Source organism: Diabrotica virgifera, chromosome 1 (assembly GCF_917563875.1).
Source record: "Diabrotica virgifera virgifera chromosome 1, PGI_DIABVI_V3a".
In the NCBI taxonomy this organism is placed as follows: domain Eukaryota; kingdom Metazoa; phylum Arthropoda; class Insecta; order Coleoptera; family Chrysomelidae; genus Diabrotica; species Diabrotica virgifera.
Window position 1 is genome coordinate 189,146,307 of NC_065443.1, and position 23,952 is coordinate 189,170,258.

Below are 23,952 nucleotides of genomic sequence, written 5' to 3' on the forward strand. Positions count from 1 at the left end.
AATCTATACATATATATTTAATACCTAACTGAATACAGTTTGGATTGGTTGATACAGACCTAAAAGTTGAGGAAATTATAAGCGTCTCCTCGTACGACCCAAAAAGTTACAAATAATAGCTCTTACTTCGGGTTTATGGATGCACTCCAGCATAATGGAAAGATAATTTTGAGGAAACGGGATTTTTAGTTTAGTTAGTTCCGTAATAAGGTAAGAGGTGGCATTAGAATTATGACTGCATTGAAAAATCCAGTGATTAAAGTCGTCAAAACTGTCACTGCAGTCACAGAGGGGGGATGTGGCCAATTTCATCTTATAAAGCTTGGAGTTGACTGCTCCGTGTCCAAAGAGGCACCTAATGTATTTGGTGTTAATTTTTCTATTGGGATGGCTTCTTTTAGCAAGCTTTGTAGAAGGAAGTGTTGGAAAAAGCGTGCAGTACTGAAATGCATTGTTAGATCTAATTGTTGTCCATTTGTCTGCCCATTTAGTTCTTAAGTTTTGCTTACATATAGATAATGCGTCTTGTAGCGTTAATTCGGGGGCTTGTTTGCCATCAGTGATAGCTCTTTTTGCCAGTTTGTCAGCTGTTTCGTTTCCCGTTATGGAGGAATGCCCTTTGGCCCATATGAAGAATGTATTTATCTGTTTATAATCTAAGGCTCTTAAGGTTGTCAAAATTTCCACGATTATTGAGTTATTGTATATGGAGGTAACCGGGTACACCAGAGCTGATAAAACAGTTTTCGAATCCGATATTATAGCCAAGTTTGACAAGGGTAGCAGTGAATTGTTTGCCCAATCCAAAGCCTTAAATATAGCAAGTGCCTCTGCTGTAAAGATTGTAGAGTTTTTGTTTAGTTTAAACAACAAACTTTCGTTTGTGTTTTCCCTGTACACTGCACATCCTGTTCCAGTAGGGGATTTGGATCCGTCTGTAAAAAATTTATGTACATTACCTAATTTCTCTAATTCTATTTGCATAGATATGTTATTAATTGCTGGGTTATCATTATATTCTGGAAAAATAATATTTGGTTGTGTAAGACATATATCGAATTTAGCCGTGAAGAATGGCAAACCAGAATCATCACGTAGTTCGATGTTTGAGACTGTTGCAAATGCATCAGCTAGAGGGGGACAGTTTCTGTTGTGCCAGTATTTATTAGTGTAGCTAGCAGTTAAGATGCCTAAATTTTTAATAAGGTCGTTGTGTGTAAATCGTTTTTGTGTAACGACGAATTTTTCAGCTAGTAACTGTCGTCGAAGTTGCATGGGGGGTTCGCCACACTCTGCAAGGAGAGCAGCTGTGGGAGTGGATTTAAATGCACCAAGAACAATGCGTAGAGTCTTGAACTGTACCCTATCTATTTGTGAAAGTCTGGAATTAGTGGCTGATCCATACAAGAAACAACCATAATCTAGGATAGATCGAGTGTACGCTCGGTAGAAAATCAAGTTAATGTTAGGGTCAGCGCCCCAATGATATCTGTTAATTGCTCTTAGGATATTAAGACTTTTTTCACTTTTCTTAATGCATCTTGATATGTGATCAGACCAGGTCAGTTTGCAATCAAATGTGATACCCAAATATGTGTATGTTTTGCAAACAGGTATAGTGTGATTTTGAATTGTAAGGCTATTAAGTTCTGGCAATTGGTGTCTGGTAAAAAATACAATAGCAGATTTATGAGGTGATATTTCAAATCCCTGTTCAGGAAAGTATTTAAAGCAGCAATGCACTATATACTTAAGATTACTAACACATTGAGTGTAGTTTTTATGAGTAGTGTATATAGAAAAATCGTCAGCATATTGTAAAATTCTTGCGTTCATACCAAGGTTGTGAACATCGAGGGTATAGATATTAAATAGAAGCGGGCTCAACACCGACCCCTGTGGCAGACCCGAGTTAACCTCTCTAGGACCTAGAGTATTTGTATTGCATTTTATAAAGATCTGTCGTCTGAGGAACATATTAATAAGAACAAATGCAAATTGTGGTGGTATATGGATGTATGTTAACTTTTCATATAAACAATCCAACAGCACGCTTTCATAAGCACTAGAGATATCTAAAAATAAGGCAGCTGAATAATGGTTTTCTGAAAAAGCGAACTGAATTTCCGTTGCAAGATTGGCTGCACAGTCGAGAGTACCTTTACCTCGCCGAAAACCAAACTGGGATTGGGGGAGGATGTTATTATTTTCTAACCACCATTCTAATCTGAGTTTGATAATTCTTTCCAAAGTTTTTAATACACAAGACATTAGAGAAATGGGTCGCAGAGCTTTGTTGTCACTGACCTTAGGAATAGGAATAATTAGACACTGTTTTAGTTAGGGGTAATCCGTATTTCCTGAAAGTATATTGTTATATATTTTGCAAAGAAAGTGTTTCGCCGAGTCAGGGAGCTTTTTAATCATCATATAATTGATGCCATCTAAGCCTGGAGCAGTAAGTTTTGACGATTTGATATTAAGTTCTAACTCTTTTAGTGTAACTGGGGCTAGAAGAGAATGATCATGATTACTGGTGGGTGTGTAGTGAATGTAAGGACTAACAAAACTTGGAGCTAATTTATGAAAAAGTATTTCCGCCTCATCTTCTTCACATGGTTGGATATCATTTTTCTTCTTTTGAAATCTATTAATCCGGCGCCAAATTTCCGAGGGATTTGAATTCCTATTGAGTTGAGTACAATAGTCTGCCCAAGCCTGTTTGGCTTTCAATTTGAAGGTTCTTTTGCAGAGCGCATCTATTTTTTTTACATTGATATAATTTGAAGTTATCATATTGCGCTTGTACGTTTTGTAAGCTTCCTTCCTTTGGGTAACTAACTGTTGACATTCCTCATCCCACCAAGGGGGATGAGGAGCCTTTTTAGGAGAGAAGGGGTAAGTTTTTTAAGAGCTGAATCCGCCGAGGATGTCATTGAATTGGTGATAAAGTTAATCATTTCGTTAGTATTGTTGAAAAGCGGAATCTCGGAGAAATCTTTATCAATTTTTGTTTGAAACAATGCCCAATCAGCTTCTCGCATAGACCATTTATGAATGGGGGTAATATTAATATTATCAATTCTGAGTTGTTGTAACACAAATGTGATAGCATAATGGTCAGAGCCATACGTATCTGCTTTAACAGACCAAGAGAATTGTGAGCTAAGTTGGACGAAATGAGGGTAAGATCAACACATGATGGAGGAGAGCCAGGGGCAGATACTCTGGTAGGAGATCCGTCATTTGCAATGATAAAGTTGTCGAAGTATTCTAAAGCTTCCATGAGTATGTTACCGCTATGATCATTGTTTATAGAGCCCCAGGCTCCATGATGGGCGTTAAAGTCGCCACCAATAATAAAATTATGCGGAATTTGTTGAAAAAGAGAAACATAGTCGTTCACTGTGACTGCAATGCTACCTGGACGATAAATACTAACCACAGATATTTTGGTGCCATTGACATCAATATCAATGCCACAAACTTCAATATTTTTATTAAATGTTTGGTTGAATACTATATTATTGTATTTAATATTATTAGAGATAATTATGCTAACACCTCCACCTCGTTTATTACGTCTATCTTTTCTAACAATATTAAATCCCTGTAAGGACATTTCATACTTAGGTTTGTACCAAGTTTCCGAAATAAGAGCTATATCAAAGTGTTCTTCTGTAAAAAGTTGCGTAATAGAGTTTTTATTAGAGTACGCTGATCTAGCGTTCCACTGGACAATTTTTAAACCGGCCATATCAGGTAAAGAAATGTTTAATCACGCTGTTAATTATATTTTCTACATCTTGTATAGAGGGAACTGAACTATTAATCGCAGGGTTTCGAGCAGGAATGTCTGAAAAGAAATTATTGATTGAATCCTTCAAAGTAGTAGCGAATTCATTTTTAAGATGTTCATCGTTATTTTTAGATACATTTTTATTATAGTTTCCGAACTGGAATACGGGGCTAGCACAAAAGCTAAATTCGCTTGGAGCGGTAATAAGCGTAGGAGACGATGGGTGTATTTTTCGTATTTTTCTAGTAGAAGCTGCAGTATTTGAAATATTTGCAATGGAAGGCAAATGTTTTGATGAGCTTTGAGCAATATTGGAATAGGTATTTGGCCTGGAAACTAATGAAGGGAATTCAGTAGTGGATGACAGTAACGGAGCAAATCTGTTTTTTTGAACAATACTAGTGTAGGCAGGATTGTCAATAACTTTTTCGGCCTCTTTGAAAGAAATATTAAGGTGTGCCATTGCTTCCTTAGTTCGTTTTTGTTTTTTATACTCTGAACAATCTCGATTTGTCGAGTTGTGTGAATTAGAGTTACAAAAAATGCAGAAGTTATCACATTGAGTGCATTCGTTATCATTTTCTTTGCCGCAGTTTCGGCATTTCTTTTTTCCTTTACATTGAGATGCAGAGTGACCGTAACGAAGACAATTGTAACACTGCATAACAGGATGAACGTACGTGTCTACAGGACATCTCACTTTATTTATATAAATAAATTGGGGAATTTTGTTCCCTGCAAATGTGACAATTATCATTTGACGGGGGATTTTTTCAATCACTCCGTCTTTTATTACTTTTCGAAACATTCTTTGCACCTTACGAACAGAACACTCTGATTTTATAACTTTAACAAGATCATTTTCAGTCAGATATGTATCGACCGATCTCACAATACCTTTTTTTTTCGGTTAAATGTGAGGGGATATAAGCTATCAGTTTATTTGTCTTTGAATACCGAATTTTCCACTAATTTGTTCGCAACTAACCCTGAATTAACTTCAATTTTAAGTCTATTACGACCCACGCTACTAATTTCTAAGATCGATTTTTCGTATTCCGAAAGTGCTAACAGTTTTTCACCAAGTCTCATTGGATGCAATCTTCCCACATTCAAAACTTCGTGTTCCACAAAAATTAAGTACGGACCTGTATCTCTTGACGTAAATCGATTATTAATGGAAATATCGCGTTTGAAAGACTGGTTTGGCTGGTCTAAATTACTTGCTGTTGTTGTTAATGAGCTTTTATTGTTATCATTATCTGCTGGAAAAACTTGATTTTTGTCCCCTGTTGCAATATTATTCTTATCGGCTTCTGTAAATCCGCGAAAACCATCTTGATTAATATTTACATTTGAATCGTCGAGTTCCATGCCATCCAGAACCCTGATATCCTCGATTCTTATATTTGAAGACCGCGGCGGCTTCCCGCCGCCAGGTGAAGTTCCCGACATCCGTCCCAGACAGAAGTCGGATTTTTAAGTATAATTTCCCAGGATAAATTAAGTAATGAATCGACTTACTTGTAGAAATCCAAAAAACTTAACCAAATAAATGAGTAAAAGGTAAACAAACTGTGTATTTTTTGCGGCAATTAGTGAATCGACTTTTAAATCAAACACGTCTAATCACTAAGAGACTTGATAGACAACTGTGTAAAAGCATGTAGTATTGTACTTTCTCGTCCTCTCTATATAATATTCAACTTTTCTTTAAAGTCTGGTTATTTTCCTGAGTTTTGGAAGACTAGCTTCTTGACCCCCGTATATAAATCAGGGAATAGAGCTTATGTGTGCAATTATAGGCCAGTTTGCAATTTAAATGTAATTCCAAAACTATTTGAAAAAATAGAAACAAAATATCTCACATCAGTATTAACATCAACAATAATACCCCAGCAGTATGGATTTCTAAATTAAAGGTCTACTGAGCTGAATTTACTGGTTTACAGTGAGTTTCTGTCAAATGTCTTTTATGGTGGTGGTGAGGTACACAGTATATATACTGACTTTTCTAAGGCATTTGACAGGGTAAATCATATAATTTTATTGGATAAGCTGAGGATAGCAGGTTTGGGTGGTGATTTGTTTTGCTGGATCGGCAGGTATTTGTTTGATAGATCTCAAATAGTAAAGGTCAAAGGCTTTAAATCTAAGGAGATAAAAGTACCTTCTGGTGTGCCTCAAGGGTCTCATTTGGGACCCTTGTTATTTAACATCGTTATAAATGACATCCACAGCTGCTTTCAATATTCCGAATTTCTATGTTTTGCTGATGACCTGAAATGCTTTAAGGCTGTCTCTTCTACTACTGATTGTATCAACTTGCAGTGAGATTTGTCCAGACTTGTGGACTGGTGTGAAAGAAATTGCATGGATTTAAACCCAAATAAACCCCTTACTATGTATTTCTCTAAAAGGCGTTTCCCCTTGGCTTTTTGCTATGCAATTTCTAACACCATCTTGATCAATATGTCAGCTACTAAGGATCTTGGAGTCTTTTTTGACAATGCTCTATCCTTCAAATTTCACATCTCAGAGATTGTTTCTAGAGCCCTTAAAATGGTTGTCTTTGTCAAGAGATTCCACAAATCTCTAAGCAATCTGGCTATTGTATTGTTCATTGGTCAGACCCCTTTTGGAATATGCATCTGGAATCCTCTCTATACATGCCATGTACACAAATTAGAACAAGTGCAAAGAAGATTTTTGCGGTACTTGGCCTTTAAGGCTGGATTGGATCCCCCTGATAACTAACATTACAACTATGATTCACTTCACTAGAGATTTTATCTCTCTCCTCTTCAGATTTGTAGACAATGGAGGACACTTACAGAATCTTTACAAAATTTTTAATGGTACTGCTGACTGCCCAGATCTACTGTACTCTATTGGTTTGGTAGTTCTGTCAAGGATTACTAGATTTCACCTAATGTTTCATCAATCTTTATGTAGAACTAATGTAAAGCATAATAATTTTATTTCAAGGTCTGTAAGGACAGCCAATAACTTATCTCCAAACATTGATTTCAGTGTAAAGACGCTTTATGTGCTTTATTAAGGATTATAACGCTTAGGGTAGAACACTAATTTATAAATTTATAAGTATATTTATAGGTAGCTAGGTGATTTAGTGTTAAGTGGCCAAATATTTGTTAATGTTTAATATTGTCTGTGATGTCATCATTTTGTGATTTAATTAAGTGTATTTAGGTACATATTTTTATAATTTATTTTGAGGTTATAATGTATATTTTAGCTTTTAAATTATTTTGTAATAATGGGTAAGGCCCGTAACTAGATAAATAATAAAAAAAATTTGATAAAAATAATAAACTTAAAGATTAAACCTTTAATTTACATCGGGAAGACTCGACGTCACTTTAATGTCAGATGTTGCGAACACTTAGGTGTCACTCCTCACTTAGGACGATGATCAAGAACAATTCCAAATTCAGCAGTATTCCAACATATGACTGATTCTGACCACCCTATTAGTCGTAAGGACTTCTCAATCATTGGTCATGCAAGTTCTCCAACGGAATGGGAGGCATTATCCATATTTCTTTTGAAGCCACCCTTAAACACGCAACAAGACATGGCGTGTTTGAAATTATTGACTTAACCCAATGATTGTCAATGTCATTTTTACGTTTTCATTAATTATTGTTTGTTCCTTTTAAATTATTTTAAAGCATCCGCTCAAGAAACTTATTATTCTGACAATGATTAAAGTAATAATTGAAACGTCACCATGAATTTTAATTTAGTTATGGGTTTTATCTTTAAGTTTATTATTTTTATCAAGTTTAATGGTGTGTCCTTATCTACATAAATAAAAAAAATATTGGAATAATAAAATTAACACTCAAATAGTTCATGAAAACAATATCGAAACTGAAAATATCAAAATCAACTGGGGCCGTATTTATCAAATCAGCGGCAGTGGAAAAGTCACATAGTCGATAAACGCCACTGATTAAAAAGCAATGCTTACCCTGTTTACAAACAATTTTCTGTCGCACTGGGGACAGTTTTAAATTGCAGTGCTCAGTCTATGTATTATATGGCTATAGAAAAGACACTAGGTTAAATCTAGGTTATAAAATCCTTCCAGAATTTTTTAGAATAATCTTTTTTGAGACCAATTTCCAGAGAGAGATCAAAACGTCAAACATAACAGTCTAAGATCCGAATCTAGGTTGACCTTCTCCCATCAATTTACCGGATGAAACATTTTTTTAATAAATTTCATACATAGACAAAGATTTGCATAGGTTGCCTACCAAAATATTGTCAGCTATCCTTAAGGAGTTAGGGGGGGAGGGGGTCGTAGGTTTTGAAATCAACATTTTAGGTACATTTTGTGAATTTTTTAAGAATGGTAGAATTATTTTTAAATGAAATAAACATATTCAGTACAATTCAGAGAATATTCAAAAAAAAATTCAAGCTAAAATATTGAAAAATAAGCCAACGGTGGCAAATTTTTAGAGATACCTCAAAAAACAATGGATTTTGCGGTGTACATCAGAACTCATCATTGGATTATGTGAAACAATAGGTAAATTCAAAAAATTTTATTAGCTTACGAGTTTCTAGAGGTAATGCTGTTCAGTTTTTAATTTAAAAAAAAACGTAATTACAAGACACCATCTTTAAAGAGCTCTAGCTCCCTTACGAAGCATTTTCGGACTAGATTAAATTAATTGGGTTAAATTATCTTCAAATTATCTGAGGTATCTCCAGTCTTCGTTTGTCGGTAGTGTTTCTGGACACCCTGTATATGTTACAATGCTTTTATAAAAACATAATATGTTTTCATCAATAATAAAAATATACAATATTGTAACGTTGGATACAATGTTTTTTCAACTAAGTGATTCAAAATGTGCACTTACAATGGGGTTATTTTGTTAAATAACTTTATATAAGATAGGATCGAAGTTTTTAGACCAAAATAAAGGTATCGTTTATAGATGTGATTTAAGCCTTTGTTGAAAAACATTTTAAGTGGAGTTACAATGTTAGTCATATCAGGTGTAGGTATACCTTTAGATTTTAGGAATGATTACCCCTCCACTCTCAATATTTGTTAGGCATTTTTGTAATTTAGAATATTTTGTATCAGTAATATTCAAACCTGTAATACTGTCGGCATGTCCATAGATATCAATAAACTGTTCTATTAAAAGCTCATCGTATATTATTTTATATTCCATCCAATGGAACTACAGCCCAAACAAGGCCTTAGCCTCCTTCAGCAAGCTTCTTCGATCATCCCGATTTACTGCTGCTCTTTTCCATGAACACGTTTTTAGGAGGTTTTTGGCATCCTCATCTACTCATTATTACTATATTATTTTATATTGCGACGCTGATTGGCAAAAAGGTGCCAAGTGACATTTTATTCAAAAGAGGGGTTATGTGCAAAAATGATAGGTAAGAAGGTTCTACCTATTCTGTAAAAAGGGATCAAGTGTATTACTTATTGTTGTTGAGATAGTCTCATAATTTTTTGGTGCCAAGTAACATTTTGTTTTAAACTGGTTGTGTAAAAAGGAGCTAATGTTCCACTTAGTAAAAATATAAAAATGTTACTTAGCCCGTTTTTGCAAATCAGCGACAATTGATAAAATAATATTTTCTGCAAGTACATCTCACAGCAATCTGGTCATGGGTCAAGTCAGATATTATTAGATTTTGTGGTAATTACAGCTAAGGTAGTAGTTACAAGCGTGTTTTTCTTGGGAACTTATGATATAATTTAAAATATTAAAAATAAATATTACTACTTACTATTATTGGTAAAGCTACCATAAAAACGAGGGCATAAAGACCTAATACCCAAACACTATTTTCTTTTTCAACAATCCATGATGGTAAAGCTATTCCAAAACTCATAGCTCCAGGTCCATCTGGATTACCATACTTCTCCCAATTTCTCCTGGCTTCATCATCAGTTAAAGCCTACATTATAAGAAACACTTTAATTCTCATTTTAAAAACAGACAATACAGAAGTAACATTAACTTTGCAAAAACTATTTACCTGGTACGCTTTTGTTAGTTTCATAAACTCTTTTTCATTACCAGTGTCTTTATCAGGGTGGAGAATTAGTGACAGTTTTCTATAAGCCTTTTTAATTTCTCCTTGACTAGCACCAAGTGGTATCCCTAATATTTCATAGGGATCAAAATTTGACATCTCATAGTCAAATTGGGATACTTTATAAGCTAATAAGAATAGTATCACCCATCCAACAACTATTATTAATTTGATTAAAAAATTTTTAGGGCCCCTCCATGGTTCTGATTTTTTTAAATGTTCCCTCTTCAAAATGCATCCTGTGCATGTACATTCCTTGATTTCTTCTTGAACATCTAAAATATTAGAAAAACATGATATAAAAATACATACAAAAATAACCTAAAAGTAAATTTTACACTGATCGCCTAAACATACAACTAAATTAATTATACACGCATGTAACATTAAATTACATGTAATTTAACTCAATATCTATTCACAAAACTAAAGTAAGCAATAAAATATAGTAAAGATTAATATTTTCTTATTCCAACCTCTCTTTTTCTTTTTCGGCCAATAGTAAAATGTTGCGGGAATCAAAATTAGTGCTAAAAATGATAGTAAGAAATAGAAAAATGTTCCACCACTTTCATCGTATTGAAATTTTTGGCCCATTTTACTTTTTTTTTAATTATCTGGATTACAACGTGTCAAAAATATTTAAATGACATCAAGAAGAACCGCCATCACTTTTTTACAATTTACAGTTAAACTTAAAAAAATTTGTTCTATGTAAACTAATCTAAAACAGCAAAATATGAAATGAATCTGACAAGGATAGATAGAAAAGTAATGAACTAACAAAGGATGATCAATTATAGCAGACTCAGATTTAAACCAATTTAAAGTATGCCAATTTAAAGTCATCTTCACAGAAATAAAATCGGATAATTTAATTTATTTGATTTTAAAATAAGTGGAATAAACTGGAACCAGGAACTATGTTCTACTGTGGTTCCATCGTTCCATGGTTCTACGTTCTACCCTTGATTCTTGGTTCTCCTGGTTCTCCTCTCTGCCCTATGGAATAGAACCACATACAAATGACGTTTGGATAAACGTCATTTGAGTCGTGTTTTGTAATAGTTCTGTCCTGTAAAGCTTGCTACGCACGGGGAAGCTTGTCACCAAATCGAGGGGTTCGAGCGGAAAACCCGATTACAAAACCATTGTTTGGAGTTAATCGCGATTAAAGATTTTAGGAAATTTGAAGAAGATTTAAAATCATCATAGGAAGTTTTATCAAACATTTGTAGAGATTGCCAAATGGTAGAAAAGTTAATATTTAGTTAGAATAATTTATTTTAAGTTTAATTTATAAAAACGTATTTATAAAAACGTATTTACAAAAAAATAAAACGTGATATTTATCAGGTTTTACCTAGTTGAATGAATATAAAATTTTATTTTATTGGTTTTTATTTCTGATTTTGTTAATTATAAAATAAAATTTAACTGTATATTATCCCAACAAAACAAATAATCTACATTCTTTTTAGAAAATTAAAAGGTAAAATGTTTCTTCTTCCATCGTTACGTCTGGAATTGAATCTACGATATTATTACCCGTTTTTAAATTTGTTATTCAAGCATGCACGTCTTCTGGAAAAATATTTTTGGGCATATCTTCATCAAATCCGTTTTTTCTTTGCTTCACTTATTGGAAGGGTACCTACTTTTATAACTTTAGTACGTCAAAAGGTTTGTTCCAACATGAACTTTTGGACGGTCCAGAAACCGTCACGAAACTACTTGTACCGTTTGTTGTGCGCATGTTCGTAATTGTATCGCCCAGTTATCGTCCCATGACGGTAATCATATATTTGTCATTTTTGTTGGTGACAGCTTGTGTGCTTTTAGTCGATCAAAGGCTCAAAAACTTTAAAGAATTAAATCCTAGTGCGCAAGTCAGTCCAACCAGCACATTATGCATTTGCCCGATTACTGAAATGATCATCACGAAACCGTCACCGAAAGATCACAATTCTTGTTGGAACAGTGGGAAGGACGATCCGATGACGATCATATTTTTGTTGGAACGGAGTTTGTTTACTGCGCAGAAGCGTTACCGTTTCGTGACGGTTCTCGGTCGTGTTGGAACAAAAGTGTACTAGAGGTAGAACGCCTGCTTCGGGGAATGCTGCGCAAATAAAATTCTAGTTTAGCTCTCCGTGCGTAACAGGCTTTCGGACGGTAACTGACTTTTAAGGATTTAAGAAGTAAGATTTAATCCGTAATCAGTATTGCGGCATTTTGACAGATGACAAAAGACATGATCGAAGTTAGCGGTACAGACAGATAGACAGGTTAACTAAACGCCATTGTTGAATTAAGACTGTTCTTTATTTTGTTAAATAATTTTGTTTATTAATGGACACAAGAGGAGTTTCAGTGTAAGTGCTTGGCAATTTTTAGTGCAATAGTGATAGTGGTTCTAACTATTTTAAAGAAGTGAAATTATTACAAAGACTAGTCAATGTCAGCAGGCGTGTCAGATCAGGTAAAAATCAAAATATCATTTGACAGAAACATTTTAGGATAAAATTAAATTTGAAGTGCTTTTCTGAGTAATTCTAAAACGTTCCTATTTTCTTTTACATAAATGGAATCATCAGCGGATGAAAGGACAGGGAAATCAAGGTATGTTTTTATAATGTTATCTTTATTCCATACTTTTTATCTGATTAAATAAAATATAGAATATTTGAGATAAATACATAGTTGTCTGTTGTATGGATACAAGAAAGATGTGATAACATTTTTAAGTCTGATACATTTGTGCATCATATGGCAATTGTGTATCACTGAATTAGGACAAAGTTCTGGAAAGGAAGGAACTCTTCTATTATGTTGGATAATTCCATACTAAAATCACAATAAAGATGCACTAGAAATAAACAAACCAAAACACATTTAATGTTACAAGGAGCACTCCCAAATCATGATTTGCAATGTAACTACATTGAAAATCTCAAATCATGATTAACAAAGTTTTTACATTGTAAATCATGATTTTAGATTGCTCCTCGTAACATTAAATGTGTCTTGGTTTGTTTATTTCTAGTGCTTCTTAGAGAAAGTATTTGAAACAATAAATAACAAATCATATTAAATCCGTTATTTCATTATTTTTAACCTTCCGTTACTCGCACCAATTTTTTGTGATCAAATACTCGCGCACAGTGCAGAAGACCGGGTCCAAAAATATGAATCAGCAATATTTAACAAAAAATTTTTGCAAAATTTTGTGCAAATATATTATTTAATGAATAATAATAATAATAATAAGTAAGGATCCAGGATTGTCTATCTCAGGATGTAGTTGTCAGTTCTGGTGTCCCTCAGGGTTCACATCTGGGTCTGCTATTATTTATTATATTTATAAATGATATTATAGATCTAAACTGTGATAAGCTTTTGTGTGCGGATGATTTAAAAATCTTTTCGAAAATAACTAGTCCTGACGATTCCGAAAATCTTCAATGTCAATTAAATAAAATACAGAATTGGTGTAAAGAAAATGAAATGGAGCTAAATGTCAAAAAGTGTCAGAAAATTAGTTTTTATCAAGGTAGAACGTATATTCCGTTTGAATATAAACTTGATAACACACCACTAGATTGTGTTAATACAATAAGAGATCTTGGAATACTGTTTGACAAATCGCTAAAATTCGCAGATCATATCGATTCTATTATTTCAAAGCATTACAGATGCTTGGCTTCATGAAACGAAACTGCTATGATTTTAAAAGTCCCAATACCCTAAAATTGTTATACTGTTCTCTTGTTAGACCTCACTTGGAATACTGTTGTAGTATTTGGTCACCTTACTATAATGTTTACGCAGAAAAAATTGAAAAAGTTCAAAATAAATTCCTTAGGTCAGTGGTGCTCAGACTTACACTGCGTGGAACCTACCACATAAACTGCAAGCGTCCAGAGATCGACTGCTAGTAAAAAAAATTGGAAAATAAAAAGTTCACATTTCTATTTGATAAAAAGTAGTATCTACAGAGAGTAGAGAGTGAATGGCACTGCCTATCATCCACAAGTCATATTATCATATCACATCCACAATTATTCATATCATCATATGATGTAAATAATTACGAGGGCCAACCGAAAGCATGATGAGAGATATTCGTCAGTGTGCCAATTATGATACTTTGATTTCACTACCTTCGTTTGGGAAAATGCAGACTCACACAAGTAAGTTGATGCAAAGAATGCTGTGAGCTGCAGAGCTACTTGCTTCAAAGACGGATATTTGTCAGACGATATGAAAGACCAAAATTTTGTATTGGTCGCTCTGGACTTAAGGTATATATCTGAAATTATTTTCAGTGCATCGTTTTGGATGGAATTGATCTCCATATTGAATGGATTGGATATTTCAGTGGCAATTTTTCCACATCTTCACAAGAAAATGATTAAACATGAATGTTACAATATCTGTCAGTTTTTTTTTAAATTGGCGAAGCACCTTTGAAACTCGTTAGGAACTGCTTGTAGCTCCGTTTCATAATAAACATAATTCAGATGAGCGGTTACTTTTTTTTAACGATTGAAAGTTATTTAAATCCTTTCTGTTCATTTGATTAATCAATAATTTAAATTTGTTGACAGAAAAATGTATTGCACTCATCATATCGATAATTATTGTTTTATTTTTACCCTGTAGTTTCAAATTATGGAGGTTCAAACGATTTGTAAAATCTGATACAAAAGCCAGATCACTGATCTATTTTTCGTTTCAAAGTAGACATTAGAAAAGACATTATTTCCGGAGATTAATTATTAGTCCTGTCGCCAGTTGGGGTACAACGGCCTCCTTAATTCAGATGGACTTACCCAAGTTTTTTTTATGTATTTTGATCCGTAGTACACGAATTTTTTGTGTAACAGTCGATCTGGATGTCGATAAGATTGTTATAAACAAAGAACTTGAGGAATCACATAACAGCGATTTTTCGCAAAATAAAACATTGTTTTGTATTTTTTGGGTCATGCTAAGCAAAAAATGTTTTTACAAGTTTTTTCGTAGGATGCATAGTTTTCGACATAAACACGGTTGAACTTTCAAAAAATTGAAAAATTGCAATTTTTGAACCCGACTAACCTTTGATTGAAAAATAAAATGGCAATTCTGCTTACCGCATTTGAAAGTTCAAGTCAAATTCTATCGGTTTTAATTACTTTTATTGCTAAAAATTAATTTTTTTATTGTTAAACAAAACTGTAAACACATAGTGATTGAATGATGTTTTCAATGCATGTCTCATTTGAAATCGAACGAGTAGGCACGCATACAGTCAATTTCTACGTAGATTACGTACATTAAAATGCATGCATTGGGCACGGGAAACACAATGTGTTTATGGCTTTGTCTGTAATAAAAACTTAATTTTTAGAAACGCAAATAATCAAAACCGATAGAATTTGACTTGAACTTTCAAGTGCAGTAAGCAGAATTGCTATTTTATTTTTTAATCAAAAGTTATTGGGGTTCAAAAATTGCACTTTTTCGATTTTTTGAAAGTTCAACCGCGTTTATCTCAAAAACTATGCATCCTACGAAAAGACTTGTAAGACCATTTTTTGCTGAGAATCATCCAAAAAATACAAAAAAAATGTTTTGTTTTGCGAAAAATCGCTGTTATGTAATTCCTCAAGTTCTTTGTTTATAACGATCTTATCGACATCCGGATCAACTGTTACCCAAAAAATTCGTGTTCTACGGGTCAAAATACATAAAAAAGACTTGGGTAAGTCCATCTGAATTAAGGAAGCCGTTGTACCCCCCCTGGCGGCAGGACTATATCCTATCTAAAAATTTTCCACGGCTCAACCACCTGACACTTGTATGTGTATAGAAGTAAACCAGTGTGTCCCGCAGAGTAGTTAGCTTCCAATTGCGCTTTAAAAATATGTTGCAAGCCTAGCCCTCTGATTGAATTCACAATTTTTGTTGTCATCTTCATGACGTCGTTCATATTTAAAATTTTTGAATACAAAACTTGCTGGTGAATGATCTAATGAAACGAAAAAACGATGGAAAGTCACAGTTAGTTTGACATAATGCAACAAATTTATCGTTAACGCCAGTTATGGATAGGGTACCATCTGTTGTAATACGCACTAGTTTGTACATCGGTAGCTCTTATTGTTTTACATAATTTATAAAAACGTTGTATACGTTGTATATTCTCTGCGAAATTTTTTTTTGTCACCGTTTTTCCATTAATATGTATTTTTTCCGTGAATCGTGATCGACTTCAAAAACTTTGGCGATCGACCGGTCAATTGCGATCGACCCTTTGAGCACTGCTGCCTTAGGTTTTTGGGATTTAAAATTAGAGCTATTAATGGGAGTAACAGGTTTTACAGTTATGATGAAATTAGAGCATTTATAAATATCAATACCCTGGAAGAACATCGATATCACCATGATTTGAAAATTCTGTATAGTTTGTTAAATGGTACAGCAAATAGTCATTATTTATTGTCTAAGGTTGGTTTTAGAGTTCCTTCATACAGTACTCGAAATGCAGTTGAAACCACTTTTCATGTACCATTTCATCGATGTAATTATGGCCTCAATGAACCTATAACTAGAATGTTATGTCTAGCAAATCTAAATACTGAGGCTTAATTTTAGTTCCACACCCAACCAATTTATACGCGACTTGCAACAAATTAATATTGCCTATTAATTGTTTTGTTATGTCCACCTTTACCAGTCTGTTTCTAATTTGTTCTTTATGTAATTTATTTATTTTAACTATTTTATTAACTATTATATTTTATGTGTTATATATATGACTTATATTTAGTATACTAAATTGTTCCAAAATTTGTAAAAAATTGTAACTGTATTGGGCTTGTCCCGTGGAAATAAAAAAACAAAACAAAACAATATGATCATATAATTTTGTGGATGAGTTTGAGTCAACATTATATTACTTTAATCAAAAGTAACTTTGTTCATCATCATATTCATGTGTTTTCTCGTCAGTCAATACTTCCTCAAATAATTTTAATAATCTTTGCTTCTCCTTCTCGTAATCATATCAAAATATAAATAAACAAATATATACACATTGAAAATAAGAAAAAGATCTCAAATTACCTTACTAATTAAAACTATTGATGTCTGATTAAACACAAAAATTTGTGCACAAATACTTGCACACGGTGTGGCGTACTGTGTTTGCCTAGTAATAAAAGTACAATACTCTTTTTTACACTGCACGTGGATTCACCCATAGTTGACTGACAACTAAAGAGGTATATGCAGCAGCAATTCAAAATCTCCACTACAATCAGAGTTACATGAAGTTATTTATCGGGCCGGTCTCACACACCGTGTGCGAGTAACGGAGGGTTAATACATACTTTCTCTCTCATATATCGACTATAATACTGCACATTGACTCCATCTCCCACTGGCACCTTTAGAATCTGTGCACAGTGTGTATGTATGAATGTGACTATTGATAAAGGAAAACTAGTCCCTACTAGAGATCTACTTTTTTTTTTCTGGTTCCTATTTTTCTGCTATAACCATTGTCTGAGCCTTTCTATTCCTAGTATAGTGGAACCTTGATAAGTTGGGTTAATCGGGACTGCAGCCAATCTGGGTTATCGAAAATCTGGGTTAGCCGGAGAATATGGTAAAAATTACTAAAATACTATACTTACAGATAAACTCCATTATAATTATTGCAAAAACATGAAATACATATGCACAGTACATCTAAATTACATACAGTTGTATACAGTATTTATTTTATTTATTTATTTAAAACCCCAATAAAGGGCTACATTAAAAAACAGAATGTTTTCGCTCTAAAGAGAGCATCATCAGTGTTCTAAGCAAACTCTACATGCTAAGCCACCAAAAATACATGGGTTAAAACCCTTAAAATGCCGACCAAAAGTCTAACATTGGCGTGCTATATATTAAACCCTGGCGTTGGGTGAAATTTAAACAAGATATACCTCAAAGCATCATATGACAATACCACGTGCATATGGGTGATTGAGTTGATTTCTCTGTCTTCACAAAGAGAAAGATAAAAGGTATTTACCTATTAACGGGATAAACCCAATACATACAAAATACAATAAAGCAGAGCTTTCGTCATAATAATGAAAATATAAAAATCAGGTACACGTAAAACTACAACTATAAAACACAAACATAAAAAATAAAAAAGAATATAAATTATTTTCAAATGATGAAAACAACTGATTCAATTACAACAGTTAAATCTATTTAATTTTTTCAAATTCAAAATTCAAGACCGCCTAATTCTTGTATAATAGAGGAAATTGAAGAACCAAACAGATCTATTAAATGACTAAACTTGTTTTCCATACAGGGTCAATCTACTAATTGGTGCATATTGACCATAATTTGTAGCATGCCGTAGTTCCTTGAATATTTGTGGATTTCGTGTCAATCTAGCAGGTATATTAAAGCACACAAGACTTATCAATTCTTCGGAGTTAATAACACCAGAGATAATTTTGCGAAGATAACAAATATCCAACATGACTCTTATGAGTTCAAGAGGTTGTAAATTTAATCTCATTAATATATTGTCATAAGTATAATTTCTAACTGTTAAACCCATCTTAAAAGCTGCAAAACGTAAAAATTTGTTTTGAACCTTTTCAATATTTAGGATTTGATATGCATAACTAGGTGACCAGACAACAGAACCATATTCAGTAATTGATCTCACGATACTGCAATATAAGATTTTTATTGTGTGAATTGACAAATCTTTTGATGAACGTAATACAAAACCCAACATCTTAAATGCCTTCAAAACAGTATGGTCAATGTGAGAGTAAAATGTTAATTTACAATCAAATATTATACCTAAATCCCGAATTTCACACGTGTGACAGGAGTATTATTAATAAAATATTGATGCTGAATAGGCGAATGGGATCTAGCAAAAGTTATTAAAAAGCATTTATTAATACGGTGGAACCTCGTTAACTCGGATTAATTGCGTTCTGCACGTAACCACACATAGAAAGCGTCGTCGAGAGTCTCATTTTTAGCTTTATTAGCTTTGCACCTATTGTACAAACTGTCTTTTGTTATCATTTTGAAACTAAATTCTTCGATTTTAGTTCTACTTTTCTTCCAATCCGATACTGTAGATGTACCGACACCATATGATGCTGCAATTGTTTTTAAAGATTTGCCTTTATCAATTCTACCTAATGCTTCTAGTTTCTTTTCCATTGTCACTACAACATTTTTACGTTTTGTTGCCATTACGTAGACAAAAAAAAAATGCAAATACAAAATCTGAATAGATTCACAAACGATTACAGAACAGAAGCGAACAATACGACTGTACTACACACAATACGGTCTCAATCCACTCAGAACGATGTTATGTTATTTAATAACAGTGAAGACTAAGGCCATCGTTTAAAAAATAATAGTCTTTTTTAAACAATGCTAAGACAGTTAAAATAAATGAAAGATACTACAGGTACAGGTGCCTGTTGTTTCCGATAGCACGACAATGAACGTCGTGTGCCATGAGTCATTTTTACTATCGTATATGTAGTTCAAATTAGACAAATACCCATTATCTCTCAAATATTATATTACATACATTTTTATTGTTGAAATGTTTTTCTGATAAAAATCGGTCCGGGTTAGCCTAACTTCCGGGTTATCTGGGGCCGACTTATCGGGGTTCCACTGTATTAAGTTCCATATCATTTCTACCACACCACTCATAAACTTACTTGTGACTGAAGCTGAGAAATGTTTTCCTCATTTTTGACAGTCTTATATATTTTAACATCATCAGCAAACATTAAAAAGTTAACTTCCTTAAAAATAGAGTGAACATCATTCAAGAACAAATTAAATAAAAGGGGGCCACAGTGGGAACCTTGCGGTACTCCAGATGTAGCTGTAAAAGCATTAGAAAGAAAACATCCTATTTTTACACTTAAACTTCGATTAGTCAGGTAACTTTGCATTCAATCAAAGAGACTTCCAGAAATACCATATTTGCTGTAAGTTTCGCAAGTAAGATATTATGATTGACCCTATCGAATGCTTTAGAAAAGTCAGTATAGATGGAATCTACTTGTAACTTGTTTTCCAAAGCAATAACAATGTCATTCTGATAATAAAACAAACAATTTGGTGTTTGGTCACTTTAGCCTACAGTCAAAAGTGTTACACTAGAAAACAAAGGATCATACCTATTATTTATTGCTTTCTTATAGTTTATCTAAGTGTAACACTATTGTATCAGTTAATCTCAAGAATTATATATAACAACCTGAACAACACAGCAATTACCCTCTAAAATAAGTTAAAAAGATAATCTACTAGCATCTTATTTCGATTGTGCACTTCAAAAATATGATAATGATATCCAAGTTCCTTTTGTATCTTAAAACATGTTGAACTGGTACAAAAAGCTTTTCCAAATTCAGATTGTTGAGTTCATTACCCACATAAACAAAAGCGTTTAGTAAATAATGAGTCTTTACAAAGGCATATAATTTTAATACCATATTTTCATGGTTTACTTTTCATGTCTAAACTAAAAGAACATCTACCTCGAAATCCTACTAACATTTCATCAACTGTGGCATATTCACTGCAAATAAAATTTTGAGCACAATTTTCTAAAAATATCCATATCAACTAGGCCTGGATCCCAAGTACCAAAAAAAAGTTGATTAATGCAAGCTGAAAATTTGATAATAGCTTAACGGTGTCTCGTCAGACAAACTTTGATGTATGGGAACACTGGAACAGGGGAAGTTTTAATTGTGGAACAGGTTAAAAATGTGCCACAAGGGTCACATCTTGGACCCCTTCTATTCAATATCTATGTTAGTGATATTGCCTCCTGTTTCCACTTTGCTTTTTTCCTAATGTTTGCTGACGATTTAAAATTATATTTGAAAATCGAGAATGATGGTGACTATCAAAAATTACAATCTGACTTAGATTCCGTTGAGCTATTGGTGTGATAGCAACGGAATGGAACTTAATGTTAAAAAGTGTCTCTTAATGGTTTTTGGTCGAGATAGAACTCCTACAAATCATATCTATACTATTAAGGATTGTCCTTTAGACTCTGTATCTCAGATAAAAGACCTAGGTGTTGTGCTCGATTCCAGCTCATCCTACATCCCCCATATCTCATCTATTGTCTCAAAATCCTTTCAACTTTTAGGGTCTATCAAAAGTTGTGCAAAAGACTTTCTAAATATCCCATCCATAAAAGTATTGTATTGTTCACTTGTGAGACCTCACCTAGATTACTGTTCATGTGTTTGGTCTCCACACTATAACACCCATATTCTAGCTATTGAGAGAGTTCAGCACAAGTTCTTAAGATTTGTTGCATTTAAACAAAACCATAGGGTTGATGAAATTACCTATTCTAATATAGAAAAGTCTTTCAACATAACCTCTCTCCAAATCCGACGCATGCATAAGGATTTCACAATGTTTTATAATATACTACACTCCAATAATTTTGGTCCTCAACTATTGGAGAAAATTAACCTCCATGTTCCCAGTAGACAAACGAGGCTAAATCAACCTTTTTACATTAGACCCCATCGCACTAACTACGGAAACAACTCCTTCATGTCCAGAACACCTAGGTTTGCTAACCAATATTCGGAGAGTTTAGATTGTTATAGTTTTCCAAATGAATTTAAAGCTCAGCTTAAAAACTGTATGTGATAACTTGATATCCTTGTGATTTGTACATTTTTTTTAATGTTTGTTATTTCCTAATTTACTTTAGATTAGGTTATAAATCTCCTGTGATTAATGTTTACACTGTATTTTAATTGGGTGATTGTCCGTTAATAAATAAAAAAAATTTGGAACGTCAGACTATAAAAACGTCCCATGGTCCCATGTATTTCGTCAGACAGAACTTCTAATTGATTTGTTACCCTTTCATTAAACTCTCATGCAAAAATCAGACTGGTATTTATTACCAACTGGGCATTTTAATAAGTCCCACACGTAGAACATGTTAAATGACAGGTGATAAATAGCAGTCTGATTTTTGCATGAGACTTTAATGAAAGGGTAACAAATCAATTGGAAGTTCTGTCAAACAAAATACATATTTGGAACGTTTTCGTAGTCTGACGTTCCAAATTTTTAACCTGTTCCACAATTAAAACTTTCCTGTTTTAGTGTTCCCGTACATGTATAAGCCGTGAGCTATCAACAGATTTTCAGCTTGCTATTAATCAACTTTTTTTTTGGTACACGGGATCCAGGCATAAAATATTTTTGATATTGCTGCTAGTTTATCGCCATCACTTATAAGTTATTGTCTAGTAATCTGGTCATCTAACCGATTAGCTGTCAATAAAAGCAGAAATCGTGTGAGACACATTGTAGCCCTGGAAATGTCTCTTCCAGTACCATCGGTTGCGAACAGTGAAGCAGTATCTTCATAGCCTGACTTAAACACACCTGATAACAATAACAGTTCCAAGAATTCTTTGAGTTCAATTTTATCTACATGATTGAGGAAAGTTGCATTATTTCCATATCCTGTACTGAGTTTGGTAATTTTGGCGTTTGTGTGTTCCAAAATAATTCATAAAATATTCTCAGTAGAAAGTATAGACCATGCTTCACAAGGTGTATTAGGTTTATTTTCCTCAGCTTGGCCTCTAGTCCAGGTAAATGTGTAACTAAGTTATGTGAACATACATGCGATGCAGATTGTATAGTGGGGTTATGAAACACCCCAATACTAACTTATCACTCACCTTTGAGCTCCAACAGAAACATGCTTTCTCATTCTGATTGAACACAACCGAAATAAAGATTACCTAAGTGCAGTGTTGCCAGAGAAACAGCAGAAAAATATGCGCGCAGGGTTTTGGTACACCCCATGATACTATTTAAGATCCACAAGGTTAAAACAAGTTCTGTGCATGACATCCAAAAATATTTCAAGACATATTCACAAATAAAATTTTAAAAACATTCTAAACAGACACATACTTTTCAAACTGTAATGTTTTAAAAGCTATTTTTGGTTATATTTTAAAGGTACATTACATTATATTTAAGCTTCTGAAGCTATTTTCTTGTGACATCTTAACCCATTAAATATCATATCATACATATCGTCCCTGTCATTTCCAACTATCGTATGTGAAAAGTGGTACTTTTCAGGAGAGCAAAATAACTATTTTTTTAGAGACTCCTAAATCAGCGCATTGACAAATGGGAAAATTTTTATATTTTTTGTATGTAATGTTTAATCCTTGTTAGACTGATAACAAATTTGAACTGCTTATCATTTTTTTCTTTTCAAAAAATCACATTTGTTACTTTGATTTTTGTATTAATCAAAGATTTGTTTCGGTCCGATGATTCAAAGTAGCGAATGTATAATAGGGAATAACTTTATAATCAAATAATGAAAATCTGTTAAAATTAAATCATAAACTGCCTCACAAGAATTTCTTATTTACTTATTTATTTATTGTTAATAAACGGGGCAAGCCCATTGACAAAAAATGTACAATTAAGCAACATTTATAAACATTACAAACAAATACTAAGTAAAATACAAAATCATAAAATAAATATGTATGTAGAATTACAATTAAATTTAACGCTTCAGAGATTGTTTAAGGCACTTAAGGACACATTAAAAAAATCTGTCAATGAGGCAACCGATTAGCATGAACAAGAAGTCGGACCAGACCTATATTCACAGAATAATTAGTTCAACGAAAATGAAATGAAATAGTGTATTCTCACGGACGCGGGAAGGAATGTGGAAACAAACCAATTGAAGCAGTTCAGGTGAATGTATCATTCAGTTAACCAATTTAAAAATGAAGATGAGATCGAAATTAACTCGTCTAGTAGACAAAGGATCAAGTTCTAGGTATCTCATCATATCAGAATATGAATAAGGTCTGTGTAATTTAAAGGCACAGTGCATAAAGAACCATCTTTGCACTCTCTCCAACTTTTGAACAGAGAATTGGACAAAAGGA

At 33.3% G+C, this 23,952-nt stretch overlaps 2 protein-coding genes across 4 annotated transcripts in view; one reads left to right on the forward strand and one right to left on the reverse strand.

Moving 5' to 3' along the window:
* LOC114329226 (translocation protein SEC63 homolog) overlaps positions 1–10,837 on the reverse strand; it is a 41,336-nt gene extending 30,499 nt beyond the window's left edge. Inside the window, exons 1-3 of the mRNA XM_050641864.1 lie at positions 10,384–10,837; positions 9,851–10,182; positions 9,599–9,769 (exon numbers count right to left, since the gene is read on the reverse strand). Coding sequence (XP_050497821.1) covers positions 9,599–9,769; positions 9,851–10,182; positions 10,384–10,504 — 624 coding nt within the window. The 5' untranslated portion in view covers positions 10,505–10,837. The remainder of the gene's footprint in view (positions 1–9,598; positions 9,770–9,850; positions 10,183–10,383) is intronic.
* A 1,326-nt stretch (positions 10,838–12,163) lies between these two features.
* Positions 12,164–23,952, forward strand: part of LOC114329227 (YTH domain-containing family protein 3) — a 151,123-nt gene continuing 139,334 nt past the window's right edge. Inside the window, exons 1-2 of one of the 3 annotated variants that reach the window (XM_028278271.2) lie at positions 12,164–12,389; positions 12,505–12,529. In XM_028278271.2, the coding sequence (XP_028134072.1) occupies positions 12,366–12,389; positions 12,505–12,529 (49 nt within the window). In that variant the 5' untranslated portion in view covers positions 12,164–12,365. The remainder of the gene's footprint in view (positions 12,390–12,504; positions 12,530–23,952) is intronic. The other 2 variants (XM_050641865.1, XM_050641866.1) reach the window with 2 other exon arrangements.